This window comes from Schistocerca americana, chromosome 1, assembly GCF_021461395.2.
Source record: "Schistocerca americana isolate TAMUIC-IGC-003095 chromosome 1, iqSchAmer2.1, whole genome shotgun sequence".
NCBI lineage: Eukaryota > Metazoa > Arthropoda > Insecta > Orthoptera > Acrididae > Schistocerca > Schistocerca americana.
The window spans coordinates 1,152,814,645-1,152,839,574 of NC_060119.1; the positions used below are offsets into that span (position 1 = coordinate 1,152,814,645).

Consider the following 24,930-nt stretch of genomic DNA (forward strand, 5'->3'; position numbering starts at 1 on the left):
TAAAATTCACCATCATCAAAACACTTCAAAATATTTTCAGCATGATTCATTTCCCTGCAAACGGTGCTGTGAGTATAGTCCTTCAATTTCACATTTACGACTTTTTTAATACTGCAGTAATAATTTACTCCTGTACAGTCATTACTATATGCTACTATTGTTTGACTTAAAATTGTGGCTGAGGTTCTGCAGATACACTGATTGGCCAGTGTGTGAGGAATGACTGCTAGCCAGACACACGTACAGTGCAAATAGAATCAGCGAGCTTGCAGTCAGTGTGTAGAATGCAGTAGATGCACAGTATATCTGAGTTTGAAAGAGGGCAGACTGTGATCACCCGGAGGCTCAGCATGAGCATTTTGGAAACTGCATGACTTGTCGGGTGTTTGAGAAGTGCTGTGGTGAATGTTGAACGTCTTCAACATGTGGCGAAACCAAGGTGAAAACACGTCTTGACGTTGTGGGGTGGGGCGGCCATCCCTCATTACAGATGTCTGACGTTATAGGCTGGGCAGACTGATAAAACTTGACAGGCGGTGAACTGTGGCAGAACTAAGGACAGAGTAAGTGTGTGTGAACACACAATACCCCAAACATTCCTAACAATGGGCCTCTGCAGCTGACGACCCATGCATATACCAATTCTAACAACACAACATTAGCAACTATGACTGAAATGGGCACACGGCCATTGGCACTGGATGTTGGCAAAGTGGCAGAGTGTTGTGTGGTTTGATGGATCCCGATTCCTTCTTCATCATACTGATGAGAGGGCGCAAATCTGTTATCTTCCATGGGACATCTGTACTACAGGATGGAGACAAGCTGGTGATGGCTCCATTATGCTCTGTGGAACATTCATGTGGGCATCCGTGGGTCCAGTTGAGCTCGTGCAAGGTAACATAATGGCCAAGGAGTATCTTACACTGGTTGCAGACCACATACACCCCTTCATAATGATTATGTTTCGATGGCAGTTGCATTTTTGAACAAGATAATGTGTCATATCACAAAGCCAGGAATATGACGGAGTAGTTCAAGGAACACAATGACCAGTTCCAATGGATGTGCTGGCCCCCCAACTGGCCTTATCTGAACCCAATTGAACACATCTGGGACGTGACTGAACGTGGTGTTAGAGCTAATTGCCTCTTCTCCATGATTTACAAGAATTAGGTGACTTGTGTGTGCAGATGGGGTGCCAGTTCTCTCCAGTGACCTATCAAGGCCTCATTGCTTCAATGCCATTACACATTGCCGCTGTTATCTGTGCTCAAACATGGGCATACCTGCTATTAGGTAGGTGGTCATAATGTTCTGGATGATCAGTGTACAGTGAAAGCCAGTATTCGAAGGGGTTCCACTCAGTTATGTCCACTAGAAAAATTAAGCAAGAACTCCAGTAAAAGAAAAATGCAACATACCAGCACTTTGTCTGCTTTACGAATTTATTTGGCATGTTATTGATTCTACATCAATTTACTAAGCACACACAGTGTAACAAGTTGTTGAATTACTTTGAAAGAAGCAACATTTTTGATAGGAGCTCTTATCTCACACTTGGCTCTTTCTACTAACAGTTTAAAGCATAACTGCTTCTTTAGAGAGCTACCACAACAGTGTCACTGATCCAAGGATTCAATTTGGTCCTTTTGATAATGAGTAACAAAGAATCTAATTTTAAAACCTAACTCTTCAGTACCTGTATGATTGAGGAGGAGTTATCTGCTCATGTCAGTCATATAAATTAACTCAAAAAGCAAATTGTTGATATTTAGTTCTAGTAAAAATACAAAATAACTGCAATAATTATACGCTCCTGGAAATGGAAAAAAGAACACATTGACACCAGTGTGTCAGACCCACCATACTTGCTCCGGACACTGCGAGAGGGCTGTACAAGCAATGATCACACGCACGGCACAGCGGACACACCAGGAACCGCGGTGTTGGCCGTCGAATGGCGCTAGCTGCGCAGCATTTGTGCACCGCCGCCGTCAGTGTCAGCCAGTTTGCCGTGGCATACGGAGCTCCATCGCAGTCTTTCTGGTAGCATGCCGCGACAGCGTGGACGTGAACCGTATGTGCAGTTGACGGACTTTGAGCGAGGGCGTATAGTGGGCATGCAGGAGGCCGGGTGAACGTACCGCCGAATTGCTCAACACGTGGGGCGTGAGGTCTCCACAGTACATCGATGTTGTCGCCAGTGGTCGGCGGAAGGTGCACGTGCCCGTCGACCTGGGACCGGACCGCAGCGACGCACGGATGCACGCCAAGACCGTAGGATCCTACGCAGTGCCGTAGGGGACCGCACCGCCACTTCCCAGCAAATTAGGGACACTGTTGCTCCTGGGGTATCGACGAGGACCATTCGCAACCGTCTCCATGAAGCTGGGCTACGGTCTCGCACACCGTTAGGCCGTCTTCCGCTCACGCCCCAACATCGTGCAGCCCGCCTCCAGTGGTGTCGCGACAGGCGTGAATGGAGGGACGAATGGAGACGTGTCGTCTTCATCGATGAGAGTCGCTTCTGCCTTGGTGCCAATGATGGTCGTATGCGTGTTTGGCGCTGTGCAGGTGAGCGCCACAATCAGGACTGCATACGACCGAGGCACACAGGGCCAACACCCGGCATCATGGTGTGGGGAGCGATCTCCTACACTGGCCGTACACCACTGGTGATCGTCGAGGGGACACTGAATAGTGCACGGTACATCCAAACCGTCATCGAACCCATCGTTGTACCATTCCTAGACCGGCAAGGGAACTTGCTGTTCCAACAGGACAATGCACGTCCGCATGTATCCCGTGCCACCCAACGTGCTCTAGAAGGTGTAAGTCAACTACCCTGGCCAGCAAGATCTCCGGATCTGTCCCCCATTGAGCATGTTCGGGACTGGATGAAGCGTCGTCTCACGCGGTCTGCACGTCCAGCACGAACGCTGGTCCAACTGAGGCGCCAGGTGGAAATGGCATGGCAAGCCGTTCCACAGGACTACATCCAGCATCTCTACGATCGTCTCCATGGGAGAATAGCAGCCTGCATTGCTGCGAAAGGTGGATATACACTGTACTAGTGCCGAGATTGTGCATGCTCTGTTGCCTGTGTCTATGTGCCTGTGGTTCTGTCAGTGTGATCATGTGATGTATCTGACCCCAGGAATGTGTCAATAAAGTTTCCCCTTCCTGGGACAATGAATTCACGGTGTTCTTATTTCAATTTCCAGGAGTGTATTTGTAATTAGCCAAAACACTGTTGTATTCAAAGGCTTCATTAAGATGCTATTTTCTGATGTTTTAAGCGTATTTTGGCTCTGCGACCACTGTCAAGCATTTTGTCTTACTAGCCATATAATGTCCTTACAAGACATCAACAACATTGCAGACACAGAAGAAGCTGAAATGCAACAACTGTAGTTTACTAGAACTCACACTTTCTTATGTCTATTTCTGCAACAAGTACATGAAGTTAAAAATACAAATAATTAATCAACATACATGAACTAAAATATATTGTTAATGTTTGTATGTTGCAGAGACCCAGAACATCCCACAACTTTAAATAGGAATATATTTCTCCAGCAGACTGAAGTGCTGCACAGGGAATGTAGTTCAACTTTATAAAATAAAGGGCCATCAACACTGTACTTTTTTGTGGTACAGAGCAGATGTTTAGCAATGTGTTTCTGCATCAAGTTGGAGGCAGCCAATGGGAGGATAGTATATGATACTCAATGAACAGCTGGCGGTCCATTAACTGCAGCTTCGCTCACTTACGTGTTAAACATACATATTGCAGACATAACCACCCCTCCCCCCCCCCCCCCTTCCAATCACAGTCCACTTCAACCTCCCAATGTCTCTCTTTGTAGGCAATCTGCAATGGTTACTTATTCCAATCTGTGTAATTGGTAACAACATTGTGTGATTTGATTTCAAAGTTCCGTATCAAGACATCAGCAGTCAGGTGGAATGTAGACACATTACAAACTAAAAAAATGAGATGAGTGGACGTAGATCATCTACAGCAAGGGAAGCAGTATGCAGTACACACATTTGGGAGTTATATTTATTTACATTAAGACCGCTTGCACACAATGTTCTTTGTTGTACCTCCAGGTGCTAATATGTATAAATTGTGGGATGAGTTTGCTCTCGAGCACGCGACTTACAACTGTCCATGAGAGAAACATGACAACAACAAATCCACTCCACTGTACTGAACAGTCTACCCCTGAGCTTTATTTATCATAATCGCAAATGCAAATCATTCAGGAAATTAAAGTCTCCAGGAGGTGAAGGAGAGGTCTATTGGAATGAGCAGTATTCAAGGAATGCACAAAGTTTCACCCTCCTCCTTCCCTGTTAAGATAGGGGCCTCCATCACACTGGCCAGCATTTTCCTAAGACACACCCATGTTCCGTTTGAAAGATCCAGTGTCCACTTTGAGCGAAAGGTGGTGCAATAGCAGACCAGCATAAGATCGAGTGAGTTCAAAGACTCCACTGTGAACTGTACAGCCTCATCAGCATGCACTGCAGTATGTAAAGACGTGTACTCAGTAATTTCACCTGGTAACATGGCTAGTACTGTACTGTTTACATTGATGACAGTGTCATTTCTAGGAGCAAGAATGACCCTATATCACAGCCACTGCATAGTGCAAAAGTTATCTGCAATATCCAAGAATACGCCATATGTGAACTAGATACCACAGTGCAAAGATCAGCTGTGTCAACAGGTACTCTTCCAATTCCTAGTAACTGTTCCAGGAACACTCCTGCAATGTCATCTCACAGACATATTCTCAAGTTTTATTTCAATGACATTTTCCACACTTAACAGAAATGAATTTCATAGACATGCATCGATTGTGTCAGCAGGTGTGAACTTTGCAGTGACTGGTAACTTAGAGAAAAGTCTCTACACACTAGTGCCACAGTGCCACTCATCATGTTGTCGTTATCTCTTATATCCCTCAAAGTTACATCCAGCACCTCAACAGCATTCCTGTGTGCCATGGTGCACTGATCCTACACAACCACTTTCCATGTCTTTAGACACCATTGCACTGCCAATGGCCTTGCTTATGCTGCACAACAGATATTCAAGTTGCAGTATGTCAAGCAGTAACTGAAGTGCAGAACAGACTGGCCGCCTTCTCTCCAGTAATGTCACCACAACACCTGGGTGGTGATGGTGAGAGCAAACTCACTCTGCCCCCCCCCCCCCACTTCAGAGAGAATGACATTTACTAAAAATGTTTTCCCTGTGCCTCCGGGCATATCAAGGGAAATGGTGCCACCCCATTATTGTGACACACAATCCAGATAATGTCATATGCCTGCTTCTGGTCCTCATTCAGTTGTGGCCTCTTGGTTGCTACATACACATGCCAACTGTCAAACTTAATTCATTTTGTGTATCTATTAAGCCTGCATTACTTCTAATTGGTTGTATTTTTGAGCTAGCATGCCAAGCTGAAGTAAAATTTTGTAGCTCATGGACACACATTTGTTCCTGATTACAATCAACATTTGGTCAAAAATATCCAGTCTCAAGATAATGGCTGCAGTCAGATTTTTATTGCTGATTGTGGCAAGTATGTCCTCACTCATTGCCTCCTTACATTTTTTTCACACTATGCTTGCATTACATGGGCTGCATGTTGTCAATATTACAGCAAAGCGGTTCCTTATGTGCTGAGGCAGGTAGACCAATTTGACACTGCCTAATGTGTTATCCCAGTGCTCGTCTCCTTCAAATAACCCTAACTTATAACATGTCTCTCTACATCTACTCGGCTACTCTGGATATCACACTTAAGTGCCTGGCAGAGGGTTCATCTAACCACCTTCACATTAATTTTCTATTATTCCACCTGCAACAGTGTGCAGAAAAAACAAATATCTTTATCTTTCCTCGAGAGCTCCAATTTCTCTTATTTTATTATGATATCAATATAATGGAAGGAAACATTCCACGTGGGAAAAATTATATATAAAAACAAAGATGAGGTGACTTACCGAACAAAAGCGCTGGCAGGTCGATAGACACACAAACAAACACAAACATACACACAAAATTCAAGCTTTCGCAACAAACTGTTGCCTCATCAGGAAAGAGGGAAGGAGAGGGGAAGACGAAAGGAAGTGGGTTTTAAGGGAGAGGGTAAGGAGTCATTCCAATCCCGGGAGTGGAAAGACTTACCTTAGGGGGAAAAAAAGGGACAGGTATACACTCGCACACACGCACATATCCATCCACACATACAGACACAAGCACATACAGACACAAGCAGACATATATTTGTCTTTAAATATGTCTGCTTGTGTCTGTATGTGTGGATGGATATGTGCGTGTGTGCGAGTGTATACCTGTCCCTTTTTTCCCCCTAAGGTAAGTCTTTCCGCTCCCGGGATTGGAATGACTCCTTACCCTCTCCCTTAAAACCCACTTCCTTTCGTCTTCCCCTCTTCTTCCCTCTTTCCTGATGAGGCAACAGTTTGTTGCGAAAGCTTGAATTTTGTGTGTATGTTTGTGTTTGTTTGTGTGTCTATCGACCTGCCAGCGCTTTTGTTCGGTAAGTCACCTCATCTTTGTTTTTATATATTATTTTATTATAATGTTGATTTCTCCCTAGTTAGGTCGACATCAACAAAATATTTTTGCATTCAGAGGAGAAAGTTGCTGATTGAAATTTTTTTGAGAAAATTCCATCACAATGAGAAACAGCTTTGTTTTATTGATTTTCACCTCAAATCCTGTGTCATGTCCATGAAACTCTCTCTGCTATTTCTCAATAATGCAAAAATGCTGCCCTTCTTTGAACTTTTTCAATGTACTCTGTCAGCCCCGTCTGGTACCAATCCCTTACCATGGAGCAGTACTCCAAAAGAGGACAAACAAGCAAAGTGTATGCAATCTTTTTAGTAATCGTCTCAATCTTCTAAACTTTCTGTCAATAAAATGCTGTCTTTGGTTCGCCATCCTCACATCATTAGCTGTGTTCTTGCCAATTTAAGTTGTTCATAATTGTAATTCCTAGGGATTGAATTGAATTTTCAGCCTTTTGATTTGATTTAATGGATTCCTTTTAGCACTTGTGTGGATGACCTACTTTTCATTATTCAAGGTCAACTGCAAATTTCCACATCATAAAGATACCTCACTGGAATCATTTTGCAATTGGTTTTGATCTTCTGATGACTTTACTAGATGATAAATGACAGCATCATCTGTAATCCGCAATCAACCTCAGACAGCTGCTAAACATTGTGCCCATGTCACTGTTTACCATTTTCAATTCCATGAAGGTGTTTACCGCTTGCGGCTCCAGGAAGGTATGTGGTCTGTGAACCAGATGCAGAAGCATCCTGAGGAAGTAACATTCTGCAGACTTCTCTCCTGCAGAAAACTTTCCTCGATGTTTAACATTTAGGCGCCTCTAGACACAGTGAATTTCTTGCAAATGGATCCTCCTGACATAGCTGAAAGACCGCTGTCAACATTGTGTGTGATGGGTTATCAGCCAAAGTGGTGGTGCTGTCTTTGTTGAAGTATACTCTTTGGCCACTTCCCAAATGAACAATGAAGTGCATGATGGTAGGATGCCATTTGTGAATTGGAAATTTGAGGATGTACCAAATGATCTCATTGCTGCCGATATACCCCCACAAATGGTAGTGTATCGTTTCACCTCCATTTAGTTCATTGAAAATACCGAATTCTCCCATTTTGCTTCCTTCGTTGATGTATCTGAATAACTATTTAATTTACTTTGAACTGTTACAATACTCCAAATTTGTGTGTGCAAGAAACATTTTCATTAATATTGGTGAATATGGCACAATCCATCTGTTGGGTTCCAGTAACTCTGAGCATCAACGTCCACAGACTGCAGATTCTTCAACTACAATAGATTATGTGAATGTCTCGTACCTCACTTTTGCCACTCAGTTACATACTCCCTACTTTACACCACTCCAAATACACACCAAGTAGATTGACAAAGAAATATGATAAAATATTTGTCAAATTTGTACTAAAAATGGGTACTTTCGTCAAAGTTCAAGATGGCAGGCAACACCACCTTCTTAATACGCACTGCAGTTGCTTGTAACACAATTGCATTGTGTGCGCATTTAGAAGAGAAGCAGTGGAAAAATGGAAACATACTCTGGTGGAGCTGTGGGTTTTAGTTGAGATAGTGAAAGCAATCAGAAATTTTTTATGAGAACTGCAAGTTAAGGATGTCAAAGGCTTATATAAATAACTTATGAGTGCCTGAGAGTGCATTTCAGTATTTCATCAGTAAAGTGGCTCCTTATATTACAAAACAGAATACTCAGTTCAGAAATGCTGTATGTGCACAAGACAGGGCTCACCATAACACTGATTTCTTGGTACAGGAAAGAGCTATTCTAGCTTACAATACAGCACTCCAATACTACAGAGCACATTAACCAAAATAATTCACAAAATGTGTGAAGTGATTTATAAAGCACTGAAGGTGGAATATGTAAAGGAAAATAAATGTTTAGTACACAAAATATGGGCAATAAGAACTATTTTTATTTTTGAATAATTTAATTTAATAGAATTAGTGTTCCAACAACAACAAAATTAATAAAAAGTACAAAACAGATGAAGCACTTTTTAACTTGTGGCATCCAGAGTTCAAAAGTAGACATAGTAGAATGGAGACCTAAGATTTTTTTTTTATTTTAGAGTGTTTCCTTCTCTATTCTGACTTGCTAGAAAGCTGCCTGAGTGTTTCCAGATGTAGAGGTGGGTGGCTATAGCTGTGATTGTGGATTTGGAGTCGTCTGCAGCATATCCCAGCTGCCGATCAGCACACGATTAATACCGTGCATTGAGTCCTTTGCCCAACCCCACCTGAGTAAAAGTGAGGTTATTAAAATGAGTCAAAGGAACACAACAACTAAACTTTGCACTCATGTTTAGAAACACACTACAGACATCAAATGTCAGTAGCAATGCCAGCATTCCAAGCAGTTACAGTTCACATGGCAGTGAACAGAACATGAATGATTTTTATAATGAAATCTACGGTAAGGCCCTAGATTTGATTTTATTTCTTTGACAAAAGGCAAGATTTGACAAAGTTCCCTATGACACTATCAAATTTCTTTGACAAAAGTATTTGATATATCAACATTCACAAAGAAATATGATAGTGTAATACTGGCCACACATATTCCTCAACACACAACTGACGTTGATGGAGACCTACAGAAGGCACCTGTTCTCAGTTTTTGCATTTATATCAACAATGTACTGATCAAACACTTGCCAACAGTTTACTATGTGGTTCTGCTCATTTCTTGGATCATTAGGAGTACATGTAAAACTCAACAGCAGACACCTTTTTATTGGTTAGTTCATCAGTTGATGGTATCATCTGTCTTACTTTCAAGTGATAACCATCCTCACCATGGGGCAACAGCAGAGCATATTGCAGGCTGCCGTACAATCCACAGGTCTCCAAAATGTGCTCCATTGCACTGCTCTGCTGGTTAAGTAGTATATCACAGTGAATCAAAACAGTTTGTCCCGATAACCAGTCACTTCATATTTGGGTGGTGTACCATGTGTTGCACCCAGTGGCCATCAACATGCTCGTATGTCAACTTCGTAATCAGCCAGTATTTGTTCCAATGCAACTGCAAACAGTTTGATGTAACTGTTGCATTGACAGAACATTACAAAGAATGTTAACACAATGTCATGTCTCATTTCTGGAACGTGTACACACACACACACACACACACACACACACACACACACACACACACACACACACACACACTGTGTCCCTTTCCAGTTCCCCATTGCCCATTAGGTACAACTGAAGGAATTTGGATGGATGATAACGTAGTGGCAGCAGGAATCACCTTGTGTTGTATCTGCCCCTGTATTGTAGAACACACAGGCTGCTTAACAAGTGACATGGCACCAAAAAATGTCATCTGAAGGCAGGTGTAGTATTCCCCAAAGCTGTGAAGGAAACAATTCCACTCATGCATATCACCTGATGTGTAGATGGAAAGTCTGCCTGGCACAGGTAGCAGTTGCACGAGTTTCACTTAATTGTTCTTGCAACAAATGCCAGGACAACCTGCTGTGAACATCTTGGCTCAACAATGAACACACAGTGCACCCAGTTTCCCGATGGTAACAGATTCATGCTATTCATAGACTTTACACGGATCATAAGGGAAGCCTTCCACTGATATGCAGGGATGTGCACTACATACTTATCTGTCTGCCTTCCATTGCTTGCAGCTGCAGCATTCACTATTTTACTGTCTCTGATGATCTGCATTCAGCCGAGTGTTGTCTCTTGCATTGTAACTGGGTGTCACCCTGTTGGACCATCTCACACTATTTATGGAAGCTGTAGCACACAGCATAGCCAGTCATGACCCTTTCCTGGGCATTTTCCTGTTTGTGTTCACTTTTTTTCTTGGCACTTGGCCACTTGCCGTATGTTTCCTTTTTGACATTCGTGTTTGAAATGTGTAGCATTCACTCGTGACATGGTGAGATGCCACATAGGAGAGACAGTTGTGCCTGCTCCACATGACATTGTCCATGTCCCAATGGCAGTGCCGTGTACAGTTGTGGGGGATAATACGACAGCAATGTAAGTACAGGATTCCAACAGCGGATGCTGAATGCATAAATAATCTGTTGGTTATTACATTGCATGTAATCACACTCCTACAGCAGCATGAAATGAGTGTGACAATGAGTGTGACAGATGCAACTTGCAGCACGGCACCATGTGTGACAGAGTTGTCTCAATGGTGTTGGCTGATAAAACAGGCCGCTACTCTTCCACACATTACATGCTTCTCGTGCAAGGCAAGCTACACAACATGGACTATACACACCACTCCTTCCCCCCCCCCCCTCCTCCTCTCCCTGCTCAGTGCGGATGGGCATGGCATGGTTGAGCAGGTTGATATGACAGACTGCTACTAGTCCCACATGCAGCGTAGGGTGTCCACCCACAAATTTAGCCCCTGCAAAGCACGCCAGTAAAACAGTTCACCTGCAGGAGCTGGAGAGCTGTTTTTCACCCATATCTCTAGCCCTAGGGAGCAAATAGCATGTACCAAACTTGGTTTAAAATGATTCAGTAGTTTAGGAAATGTTGGACACACACACACACACACACACACACACACACACACTCACTGTGACATTTCAATGAAGCACATGCACATTGTCATAAGGTGGTGATGTTGGCCGTTTTCAGCAGGATGTTCCTATATGAAGCTACAGTATGTAGCTCTGATACCTCGCTAGCAGTACCTGCGACATCACATTGAGAGTCATGCTTACGACAAAACACTTGGTAAGATGATTGCCCACGAAAGGAAATGTTCTGGATTTGAGTCAATTTCTAGCACACAGAGTTAATTTTCCAAGAAGTTTCAAAATAGTGCACATGCGTTAGCTGAAGCCTTAGATACAAACCTTCAACTACATCAAAATGGGGGACATAAACAACCTGTTGAAATCAAGTGTCTAACATACATACCATAAGAGGAATTCAGTTCTTTTGATGATCACACATTTCTTGACTTCACCAACTCAAGAACCAAACTGTTAACTTTGTCTAATGTAGACCTCGAACTATGCTGCAAATCAGCCTGTCAGCATAACCTACATTACACATAATATACGTACCAAACAGATATTTTGTTTGATTCTAAGAGTATCATTTCAAAATTCCTGCACATTGTGCATGTGTAACCATTACAGTGGCGTGATCGAGTTGAAATACATGTCAGTTGTAGGTGTGATGGTCATGTGTGTGTGTGTGTGTGTGTGTGTGTGTGTGTGTGTGTGTGTGTGTGTGTGTGTGTGTTTGTTGGTTGGTTGCGTGGTTATATTGTGAGCAACTGAGTTTGAAAATAGAACTTGAAACCGAGTCAGGTCAGATTACATGTAGTGACCAGCATTCCTACAACAAAACAATCTCTACAGGAAAAGAACCAAGTGGAAATTTACAATGCTTTCAGAAAGGTATGTAAGAGAAGTGTAGTAGAGAGCATGGTATGCAGCGATCTGCTCATTTCCATGAATGTCAGCTAAGCACTGAGGACAACCCAAGAAGTGGAAGACCATTAAATGTAATGGACTTTACCTCTCAATATATTGTTAATGATATTTTGAGGGTGGATTAAAAAAAGTGAGAAAATTGCATATTAGGTCAGAATGTCTGTCACTTCAGTTTACAGAATGATAACTATAAAGTTAAAGATGAGAAAAGTTGTTGACAGATGGGTTCTGCAAGATCTGAGTGACAAGCAAAAAACAGGTCACAAAAGAATCGCAGAAAAATTGCTTCAATGTTATCGAACAGGAGGAGGACAGCCTCTGAAACCTGAATAAGAGATTCTGAGCCAGAACTGAAGTCTCAGTCATCATAATGGATAAGTTCCAACTCTCCACACCCAAAAAAATTCTTCTACCAACAATCAAAGGTAAAACTGATATCTGCATACAACATGAAGGAAGTCATAGCTACAAATAGTGCCCCACGGGGCGTCTGTAACATGCATATACTACAAGCTGTTTCTGCTAAATATTTTGCACCCAAAATTCATGAAAGAAGGTCTGACATGCTTGCAGATGATGTCCTCATTTTGCATGCTAAAACAAGACTGGATATTGCCCACCCAGTGACAGAAACGCTTGACAAAATGAATAGGAAATACCTCCCTACCCACCTTATCAACCTGATATAGGCCCACCAGACTGATTTGTTTCTCAAATTGAAGGAATAGTGCCATAGCAAATCTTTTGATAAAAACTGATGAAGCTTCTAGTGAGGTGGCCCAAGTAATCAAAGAGCTCAACAGTGAAGGTGCCCTATCCAGAATACACAAGTCATCCGAAGCTATCACATGCAAGAATGGACATTATATTGAAGGCTTGTAAAGGTATTCTGTAAAATAAAGTATTTTCTTCAGTTCTGTCTTACAATGTTGAGAACTTTTGAAAGAACCCTCATATTTTTGTTTGTGCACATATGACATCACACACACCACACCATTATGTCACAGCTCAAAACCAAACTGTGGTATTGGTAAGTTCATTTAACTTTTACACACAACTGCAGAGCAAAATTTTCATAGGTTGGTGGTTATTTTGGTGATTTTGTAGTGCATCCCATATCCTGTTTTCATTGGCTTTGCACTTATTATTACAAGAACGTCTTGCTGTTTATTTTCGGTAGCTGTAAGAACAAGTCTCCTTGTGTTAAAGTTTTGAGGGGAACAGAAGCAGGTAGTTTTCAAAAACTAAATATCATCATTTTGAGATCATCTTGATTCACAGGAGTTAATACACTGTGGAAACAGAAACACTGATCACCTGCTTTGTCACGGTATTGAAAGTTTCACTATTTACAGTAAAACTAAATAAAGGGCCATCCCCACTCCAGTAAAACCAGATGAAGGGCCATCAACACTGATCTCAAAGTGTACGTTAGTAATGCCTATCGCAAATGGTCAGAGGAAGTTACAATGATGGTAGGAGACCTGATTTGCATAGCCAGTGATGTAACATTGTTTTAATTTCCATTACAGGAGAAAGATTAAGTATTTAATGTAATGACAATCTTGTCACAGTAGGTGCTGGGTGTGATGAACTTGAATTTTTGAAGAAAAACACTTCCTTTGCTGAGGAAAATACTATATATGTGCAGTGTGCAGAACTTTTGAACTGATCCTCTTAGAATCAAACAAAATATCTGTTTTGCATCTACGTCAATATTGACAAACTGCCTACTGGCTTCTGTCTCGGGTTCTTCGGCCGACGTTCAGCTAATGATTTTTCTGACGTTTCGCCAGCACGAGTGGCTGGCATTGTCAAACCTTCACCCTCCATTGCCGGTGGTGAACTGGAGCCGAGCTCGCGGGTGCAGACTATATGTACCTGGCGCGCCAACGTCTGAGGGCTTCTCCACGGTCATTTCCGGTGCGGTTCTCCTCTTGCTACCTGCGACGGTCGTTCGCTGCAGTACGGGAAGCCAGGATCCGTTGACCTTAAGGCTTTCCTCTTTCTTGTTCAAACTGTTCGCGTGTTTTTGTATTTCTACAGCTTCTCTGAACAAGCGCGTGTGATAGTGCTTCTCTACAGCCAGAACTTCCGTGTCGGCGAATTTTATTACGTGGTCGGTCTCATTGAGTGCGTGCTCTTCCACGGCCGATTTCTCCACCTGCCCCAACCTACAATGTCGCTTATGCTCGTTGAGCCTGGTGTTGATGGATCGTCCAGTCATTCCGACATAAACTTTTCCGCATTTGTATGGTACACGGTATATTCCCGACATTGCAAGTGGGTCTCTATTCTCCTTCGCAATTCTAAGACACTCTTTGATCTTCCTTGTCGGTTTGAAAATCGTCTTTACGCCATGTTTGCGCAATATACGGCCGATTCTGTCCGTCACTCTGGGAATGTATGGCAGAAAGGCCGTACCCGACATTTCTTTTTCTGGTTCCTTACTTCGCCGAGTGTTTGGCTCTGTTACACTTCTAATATAATTTTTGGAGTACCCATTGCTCCTAAGGACAGTTTCCAGGTGTTGCATTTCTCGTTTGAGGTGTTGCGGCCCACATATTCGTCCGTTATGAGCGTACTAATCATGCCTCTTTTCTGGCTCGGGTGGTGGTTTGACAGTTTGTGCAGGTATCGGTCCGTGTGTGTCGGTTTTCGATAAACGCTGTGTCCCAGGTTTTCGCCGTCCCTTGTGACCAGCACATCTAGAAATGGCAGTTTCTTGTCCTTTCCTACTTCCATGGTAAATGTTATGTTGGCATGGAGGCTGTTCAAGTGTCTTAGGAAGTCACCGAGCTGTTCTTCACCATGGCTCCACACGACGAAAGTATCATCGACGTACCTGTGCCACACCTTAGGTTTGCAAATCGCCGAGTCCAGTGCCTGTGCGTCGAATTGTTCCATGAAGAAGTTGGCCACCACTGGACTGAGAGGACTACCCATGGCCACGCCTTCCAGCTGTTCGTAGAAATCTCCATTCCACGTGAAATAGCTCGTGGTGAGACATGCATGGAAGAGCTTTCTGATGTCCTGCGGGAAAATGGAACCGATGTGCTCCAGAGCGTCACTGAGTGGCACTTTCGTAAATGACGAAACAACACCAAAGCTGACCAAGATGTCGTTTGGTGCAAGTTTCAGTTTCTTCAGCCTGTCAATGAAATGTCCTGAGTCCTTAATGTATGTGTCGGCCTTCCCCACGTGTGGCTGGAGCAGAGAGGCCAAGTGTTTTGCCAGTTTATATGTCGGTGATCCAGGAGCGCTAACGATCGGTCTCAGTGGAACGTTGTTCTTATGGATCTTGGGTAATCCATACAGCCGAGGTGGTAGGGCTTCTGTGTTGCGCAGGTTTCTCTGTATGTCCGTCGGCAGAGAAGACGCCTTGATTAATCGATTCGTATTCCGTGTGATACGCTGCGTCAGATCTGGGCTTAGTTTTCGATACGTCGTCGGATCTAATAGGTCTCTGATCTTTTGCTGCTCATAATCTTTGGTCTTCATTACGACGGTCGCATTCCCCTTATCGGCATTCAGTACCAATATACTCTTGTCGGCATTGAGATTCTTAATGGCTTGTACCTCTTCTTTCTTCAGGTTGCAAGCTGGTGGTTTTTCTCGGCGCAATATCCTGGCTGTTTCCATGCGTATTTCCTCTGCCCTTTCACAAGGAAGGGTCTGAATGGCTGCTTCGGTGTTGGCAATGATATCCTCCATAGGTATAGTTCTCGGGATGATAGCGAAATTCCCTCCTTTTTGAAGAACAGACACTTCCTCTTCGATCAATTGTCGTTCAGTGAGGTTGACCACTGTGTGTGACATGTCGGGAATCGCCTTGTCGGTCTGCTTCTGGCATCTTTCAAATTTTTTCTTCTGTCGCTCGGTGCAGCGCTCGAGTTTGTTCTGCATGCTCCTGTGAGTGATGCTGTCGGTCTTGTCCCAGTTGTCTCGATGCATTCTGCTATTTAGTTGATAGATGCCAGAAGCAGACCGACAAGGATATCATTGCCAACACCGAAGCAGCCATTCGGACCCTTCCTTGTGAAAGGGCAGAGGAAATACGCACGGCAACAGCCAGGATACTGCGCCGAGCAAAACCACTAGCTTGCAACCTGAAGAAAGAAGAGGTACAAGCCATTAAGAATCTCAACGCCGACAAGAGTATATTGGTACTGCCTGCCGATAAGGGGAGTGCGACCGTCGTAATGAAGACCGAAGATTATGAGCAGCAAAAGATCAGAGACCTATTAGATCCGACGACGTATCGAAAACTAAGCGCAGATCTGACGCAGCGTATCACACGGAATACGAATCGATTAATCAAGGCGTCTTCTCTGCCGACGGACATACAGAGAAACCTGCGCAACACAGAAGCCCTACCACCTCGGCTGTATGGATTACCCAAGATCCATAAGAACAACGTTCCACTGAGACCGATCGTTAGCGCTCCTGGATCACCGACATATAAACTGGCAAAACACTTGGCCTCTCTGCTCCAGCCACACGTGGGGAAGGCCGACACATACATTAAGGACTCAGGACATTTCATTGACAAGCTGAAGAAACTGAAACTTGCACCAAACGACATCTTGGTCAGCTTTGGTGTTGTTTCGTCATTTACGAAAGTGCCACTCAGTGACGCTCTGGAGCACATCGGTTCCATTTTCCCGCAGGACATCAGAAAGCTCTTCCATGCATGTCTCACCACGAGCTATTTCACGTGGAATGGAGATTTCTACGAACAGCTGGAAGGCGTGGCCATGGGTAGTCCTCTCAGTCCAGTGGTGGCCAACTTCTTCATGGAACAATTCGAAGCACAGGCACTGGACTCGGCGACTTGCAAACCTAAGGTGTGGTACAGGTACGTCGATGATACTTTCGTCGTGTGGAGCCATGGTGAAGAACAGCTCGGTGACTTCCTAAGACACTTGAACAGCCTCCATGCCAACATAACATTTACCATGGAAGTAGAAAAGGACAAGAAACTGCCATTTCTAGATGTGCTGGTCACAAGGGACGGCGAAAACCTGGGACACAGCGTTTATCGAAAACCGACACACACGGACCGATACCTGCACAAACTGTCAAACCACCACCCGAGCCAGAAAAGAGGCATGATTAGTACGCTCGTAACGGACGAATATGTGAGCCGCAACACCTCAAACGAGAAATGCAACACCTGGAAACTGTCCTGAGGAGCAATGGGTACTCCAAAAATTACACTGCTGGCCACCGTAAATGCAGTACCCTGAAGGAAGCATCCGAATCAAGTGAAATTTACACCATGGTTTTGCAGCGATGAGATATGCAACTGATTAGAATTTCAGCGCAGACGCACATCACGCGCGCCTGTGGCGCCACCTCATAGCGCCATTTAAGGCTTGGCGATTTCTACGAGTGTACGTTCGGCACGTATGTTTACCTTGTGGTTGTTTCACAAGACGATCAGTTATGCCTCGTAGACAACAGCGAACATCGTTTGATCAAGTATCAGAGTTCGACAGAGGAAGGATAGTGGCTTACCGAGATTGTGGATTATCATACAGAGAAATCGCTAGTCGTCTTGGACGAAACCAAACAACTGTAATGCGGATATGTGACCGTTGGATGCAGGAGGGTACGACGGACCGACGTGGTCGATCGCATTCACCTCGGTGCACCACTGCATGTGCTGATAGGCAAATTGTGCGCATGGCAGTGACGGATCGCTCAGTGACATCCCGAACCATAGCACAGCACATTGCGTCTGTAATGCATCATCCAGTGTCTGCGCGTACCATTCGACGCCGTTTACAGCAGAGTGGTCTGTCCGCAAGACGTCCATTGCTTCGTCTACCATTGACGCAGAACCACAGACGTCTCCGTCGCCAATGGTGTGATGACAGACGGATGTGGACGGCAGAATGGAATGACTTTGTCTTTACTGATGAGGCACGCTTCTGTCTGCAGCACCACGATGGTCGGATTCGAGTGTGGAGACACCGTGGAGAGAGGATGCTGGGCAGCTGCATTATGCACCGCCACACTGGTCTTGCATCGGGTATTATGGTATGAGGCGGTATTGGATATTACTCTTGCACGCCTCTAGTACGCATTGCCGGTACTTTAAATAGCCGGCGCTATATATCCGAGGTGCTGGAGCCAGTTGTCCTTCCTTACCTTCAGGGCTCGGCCACAGCCATATTTCAACAGGATAATGCGCGACTACACGTGGCACGCATTGTCCAAAGGTTCTTCGTCAATAACCAGATTGAATTGCTTCCCTGGCCGGCTCGCTCTCCGGATCTTTCGCCGATAGAAAACATGTGGTCCATGGTTGCTCAACGAGCGACCCAGATTACATCCCCAGCTGCCACACCAGATGATCTTTGGCAACGTGTGGAAGCTGCTTGGGCTGCTGTACCCCAGGAACACATCCAACGTCTCTTTGACTCAATGCCGAGACGTGTGGCAGCGGTGATCTCCAACAATGGCGGCTACTCTGGCTACTGATTCTGGCAGGAACCACATGTCACAGACGTCTGTAAACGTAATCATTTGATACTTGGTCAACATGTTATCTACAAAATAAATTTTGTTGTGCTACCTCTTGTCTTTCTTGGTGTTGCATTTCCGGTGGCCAGCAGTGTATATTTGAAGTGTAACAGAGCCAAACACTCAGCGAAGTAAGGAACCAGAAAAAGAAATGTCGGGTACGGCCTTTCTGCCATACATTCCCAGAGTGACGGACAGAATCGGCCGTATATTGCGCAAACATGGCGTACAGACGATTTTCAAACAGACAAGGAAGACCAAAGAGTGTCTTAGATCGGCGAAAGAGAAAAGAGACCCACTTGCAATGTCGGGAATATACCGTGCACCATACACATGCGGAAAAGTTTGTCGGAATGACTGGACGATCCATCAACACCAGGCTCAACGAGCATAAGCGACATTGTAGGTTGGGGCAGGTGGAAAAATCGGCCGTGGAAGAGCACGCACTCAATGAGACCGACCACGTAATAAAATTCGCCGACACGGAAGTTCTGGCTGTAGAGAAGCACTATCACACGCGCTTGTTCAGAGAAGCTGTAGAAATACAAAAACACGCGAACAGTTTGAACAAGAAAGAGGAAAGCCTTAAGGTCAACGGATCCTGGCTTCCCGTACTGCAGCGAACGACCGTCGCAGGTAGCAAGAGGAGAACCGCACCGGAAATGACCGTGGAGAAGCCCTCAGACGTTGGCGCGCCAGGTACATATAGTCTGCACCCGCGAGCTCGGCTCCAGTTCACCACCGGCAATGGAGGGTGAAGGTTTGACAATGCCAGCCACTCGTGCTGGCGAAACGTCAGAAAAATCATTAGATGAACGTCGGCCGAAGAACCCGAGACAGAAGCCAATAGGCAGTTTGTCAACAAGTGGCCACAAAAGCCTTAACAATTTTGTACGTCAATATTATTTGAAATGTAGGTTATGGTGACAGACTGATTTGCAGCATAGTCTGAGTTCTACATAAGGCAAAGTTTACAGTTTGGTTGCTGAGTTGGGAAAACCAAAAGAAATAAATTACAGATTTTCAATTTCCAGTTCTTGCTCTGTGCTGTGTAAGCTCAGTAAGTAGTAGCTTGCTATTCTATATTTTGCTAGTTTTAAGTTTCACTGATTTTATGGAGTTCCAGGGGGTCTAGGTGAAATTGATCATAAAACTGGCAGTGTATTGCAGTTCAAAAGTCAGAGGATGGCAAGGGCACACCACCCGCAATAGTGTCATGCCTAGTATCGCACTGTGATGTTAAAAACCAACCTTTGGGCAGTTTTGTTTATCATGTTTGTTGTTAACAGTTGTATGGTGTATTGTCAACTGACTTAATATTTAAATAACTGAACTGCTTATAGTCCTCAAATATCGCTACCAGTCACAAATGTTTTTTATCTTTATGAAATTATTTTACATTGTAAGACATTTCCAAGGGCAGATGAAGACTGACCACAATTCATTGGTTATGAACTGTATGTTAAAACTAAAAAAATTACAAAAAGGGAGGAAATCAAGGGGATGAGACCTGTATAAGCTGAAAGAACCAGAGGTGATTGTGAGTTTCAGAGGGAGCATTGGGTAACGACTGACTAGAACAGGGGAAAGGAGTACAGCGGAAGATGAACAGATAGCTTTAAGAGAGACAATAGTGAAAGCATCAGAGGATTAAATAGGCAAAAAGATAAGGCCTAGTAGATACCCTTGGATAACAAAGGAGATATCGAATTTAACTGATGAAAACAGAAAATATAAAAATGCAGCAAATGAAGCAGAAGAAAAGGAATACAAATGTCTAAAAATGAGTGACAGGAAGTGCAAAATCGCTACGCAGAAGTGGCTAGAGGACAAATTTAAGAATTTAGAAGCATATATCATTAAGTGAAAGATAGATACTGCCTACAGGAAAATTAAAGAGGCCTCGTGAGAAAAGAGAATCAGCTGTATGAGTATCAAGAGCTCAGGTGGAAAACTAGTCCTAAGCAAAGAAGGGAAAGCTCAAAGGTGGAAGGAGTATATAGAGGGCCTTTACAAGGGAGATGAACTTGCAGGCAATACTATAGAAATGGAAGAAGAAGTAGATGAAGAGATGGGAGACATGATACTAGGAGAATAAATTAACAGAGTACTGAAAGACCTAAGTCTAAACAAGGCCCCTGGAGTAGATAACTTTCTGTCAGACCTTGACATCAGCTGCAAGCATGTCAGACCTTCTTTCATGAATTTCTATCAGACCTACTGATAGCCTTGGGAGAGCCAGTCATGACAGAACTCTTCCATCTGGTTCAAATGTGTGTGAAATCTTATGGGACTTAACTGCTAAGGTCATCAGTCCCTAAGCTTACACATTACTTCACCTAAATTATCCTAAGGACAAACACACACACACACACACACACACACACACACACACACACACACACACGCCCGAGGGAGGACTCAAATCTCCGCCGGGACCAGCCGCACAGTCCATGACTGCAGTGCCTTAGACCACTCTGCTACTCCCGCGCGGCCTTTCCATCTGGTGTGTAAAATATACAAGTCAGGTGAAATACCCTCAGGCTTTACATAAGGCTGCAAAAACTGGTAAAAGCCATACTCGGGGAAGATCAGTTTGGATTTCGGAGAAATGTAGTATCATGCAAGGCATTACTGACCCTATGACTTATCTTAGAAGACAGGTTAAGGAAAGGCAAAGCTATGTTTATAACATTTATAGACTTAGAGAAAGCTTTTGAAAACGTCACCTGAACCACTCTTTGAAATTCAGATTCTGAAGGTAGCAGGGGTAAAATACATGGAGTGAAAGACGATTTACAACTTGTACGGAAACCAACTGGCACTTATAAGAGTCCAGAGGCATGAAAGGGAAGTAGTGATTGAGAAGGGAATGAAACAGAGTTGTAGCCTATCTCCCATGTTATTCAATGTACACACTGAGCAAGCAGTAAAGAAAATCAAAGAAAAATTTGGAGAAGGAATTAAAGTTTATGGAGAAGAAATAAAAATTTTGAGGTTTACCAATGACATCGCAATTCTGTCAGAGACAAAAAAGGACTTTGAAGAGCAGCAGAACAGAATTGACATTGTATTGAAAGGAGCATATAAGATGAACATCAAAAAAAGCAAAACGAGGCTAATGGAATGTAGTCAAATTAAATCGGGTGATGCTAAGGGAATTAGATTAGAAAATGACAGACTTAAAGTAGCAGATAAGTTTCACTAATTTGGCAGCAAACTAATTCATGATGGCCATAGAAGACAAGATATAAAATGTAGACTGGGCAATGGCAAGAAAAACATTTCTGAAGATGATAAATTTGATAACATCAGATGTAGATTAAAGTGTTAGGAAGTCTTTGCTTAAAGTATTTGTCTGGAGTGTAACCATGTACATAAGTGAAACATGGTCAATAAACAGTTTAGGCGAAAAGAGAATAGCTTTTGAAAAGTGGTGCTACAGAACAATGTTGAAGTTCAGAAAGGAAGAGGCTCAAAAAACCACATGAAATGAACAATTAGTATAAGTTCACCATAGTTTCAGTATGTTCCTTCCAATATTCACATCAAGCACCAGATATTTTGGTTATTCTGGGAATTTGGCCCAAGACAACTATGAAAACGTGTGAACAACACTGTAACAGCTGACAGCCAAAAGAAGTCTGGTATTATAATCACAGCAGGCTTAACATGCTGCTTTTCCACGCACTGGCTCAATGTATGAACTTCAGACAAACCCCTTGAACACATTGTGCATAAGAATTTAGTGCTTTTAACTTATACTTTGGACCAAACACACCAAATATAGGCTGCTTCTGTGCAATTCTAATATTGCACTGGCATAAGGGACCGGTAATTCAATTTATTAATTAAGTTTTCTGCCACAACTGAATAACGTAATTCCAATGAAACATTCAAAATAATTGTTCATGTATCAGTCAATATTTGTTATGTTGACTTGATGAATGTTCCATTGTGTAATCCACCGTAATTAAGCAATTGTGACAGAAACCTAAATAAATAATAAACAGACTACTTTTATTTTCAACCATTTTAACCTGATATCTATCTCCAAGATGATAAAAATTTGATCATTGCTGTCGATCTTTTTCTTAGTGTGACTAATCTATTCTGCTAAGTTTTCTCTCTCAATTAATAATGTGTTTTTGCATTCAAAAGAATCCAGCCAATAGTCTTACTTGTTTTTGAGAAAAATTTTAACACTGCTGTTTTTATTTGTACCTTAATATCTACTGGTTTTGGCTGTGGACCATCTTCGCAGGATATTACAGCACACACAGAGATATTAAATGAAGCATTTTCCCACGCTCCGCACATGAATGTAACAGGAAGAAACCCTAGTAACTGGTATAATGGAACACACCCTCTGCCATGCACTTCACAGTGGTTTGCAGAATACAGATTTAAAGCTAGATATCTACCAGAAGCACAAAATAGACAAAGTAATGTACAAAAAATATAAAATACAAACCTTGTAGAAAGTACATAAGCAAAATCTGTTCATAAACATTTACAAGGCAAAAACAGATCACATGAACACTCAGATCATTTCTTTTCTTGTTGATAGAAAATCAGAAACTTCATAATAAATATACAAAAACAACATAACATGTTCCACAGGAGTCTGATAGGAATATGCTCAACAGGACAATAGTTACAAAATGATGTACAAAAAGATAAGAAACCAAAGAGCTAAGGGCTACACAGTGCAGCCTCTGTAGCTGTGTTGTTTTCTTATACCTATGACATTTAATGTAATTGAATTGAATTGATAAAAAAAAATCTACCCACCAAGCAGCTGCAGAACACGCACATAAAAAAAGGTTATAATTATGCAAGCTTTCTGAGCCAGTGGCTCCTCCTTCCAACAGAATGGTTGAAGGGGAAGGAAGAGGGGTGATTGAAAAGGACTGGAGATGTCTAGGAAAAAAGAGGTAGATTTTGGAAAAAGTCACCCAGAACTGCGGGTCAGGAGGGACTTACCGGACAGGATGAGAAGGAAATCCAGTTACATTATATTATGACATTTAAGGTTTTCTATCAACCAGAAAAGAAAATGATAGGTATTCACTTAATATGTTTTTGCTTTGTAGGTATTCATGAAAAGATTTTGCTTATAAACTTATTAAAAATTTTGTATTTTGTGTGTACATTACTTGTTCCATTTTGTACTTTTGGTAGACACCATGTGAAGGTGGTCCACAACCAAAACTGGTAGACATTAAGATACAAATAAAAACGGTTGATGATTAAAATTTGCTTTTTCAATTACTTAATGAATGCTGAATGTCACCTAACCAAAACATTAAAAAATTCTTAGTGTTGACAAAGAACCACTTCCCAAGCAAGATAATCTGGTTTCCCAACGTAACAATTTTCAGCAATGAATTTGTTTTCTACTACACAGTGCAATGTTAACTAAAGCACTCCAAAAACATTTTTAAAAATGTCTGTTGTTTAAAGCAGACCACTGCTACATATTTTATGAGCATTATTGACATGCAAGGTCACTAGTTGTGCCTGCGTAATGGGATGGCTGTATATGTCATGGAAAACAACTGAATCTGTAATAATCGAATGATTACTTATGGTATACAATGTTTCATGGATTCTGAAATCTTGAATTTTAAGCTTTCCCATTTTATCACTGTGTCCATTAGCGTACCTGGTTTTCATTGCCATGCTTCTGCTGGCTTCCTGACAGATTCATTGCTGCCATTTGGCCAGCAAGCTGATTTGGTGAGGCCTGCATTTGTTGATGCTGAGGAGGAAACCCCATCATTCCTGTAACACAGAGGGGTTTATTGCAATCACATTTTATCAATTCGATGAATGCCTGCACATCTATTGATTGTGTAGAACTCTACTATATAGTGCCTTCATTTTGAGAGTAAGATAGTTTTATATTTTCAAATACTAAGCTTTTCCTATTTAACACAGTACATTAAACTGAATAAACCTGACGCTGACTTTATATTCACACTTCCGTAAAACAAACGAGCTATCTCTAGATGAATCCTGTTCTTAAGAGATCCACTCATGTGGCTTAATAACAGGCACATAAAAAAAAACTGTTTCCAGATATTTAGGTGTCTTCCTTGACTAGTTACTCGATTTCAGCAATTGTGTAGAAGTGGGTGAAAGAGGCAGAAAAGTAATGCAGAAAATAAGCAGCTCAGCTAGGTATGACAGTGTGTTGTCAATGCTGTCTTCAATCTGAACACTTAGTTTGAAGTGGCTCTCCACAATAGTCTGTCTTGTACAAACCTGAATAACTACCACAACTTAAATCCATCTGA

General features: G+C 42.7%; 1 protein-coding gene across 2 annotated transcripts in view; it reads right to left on the reverse strand.

Annotated features, from left to right (window-relative positions):
* The window catches only part of LOC124619476 (protein transport protein Sec24C), a 119,497-nt gene that overhangs the window by 67,384 nt on the left and 27,183 nt on the right, over positions 1–24,930 (reverse strand). For both annotated transcript variants that reach the window (XM_047145895.1, XM_047145888.1), the window contains exon 3: positions 24,297–24,415. In XM_047145895.1, coding sequence (XP_047001851.1) covers positions 24,297–24,415 — 119 coding nt within the window. The remainder of the gene's footprint in view (positions 1–24,296; positions 24,416–24,930) is intronic.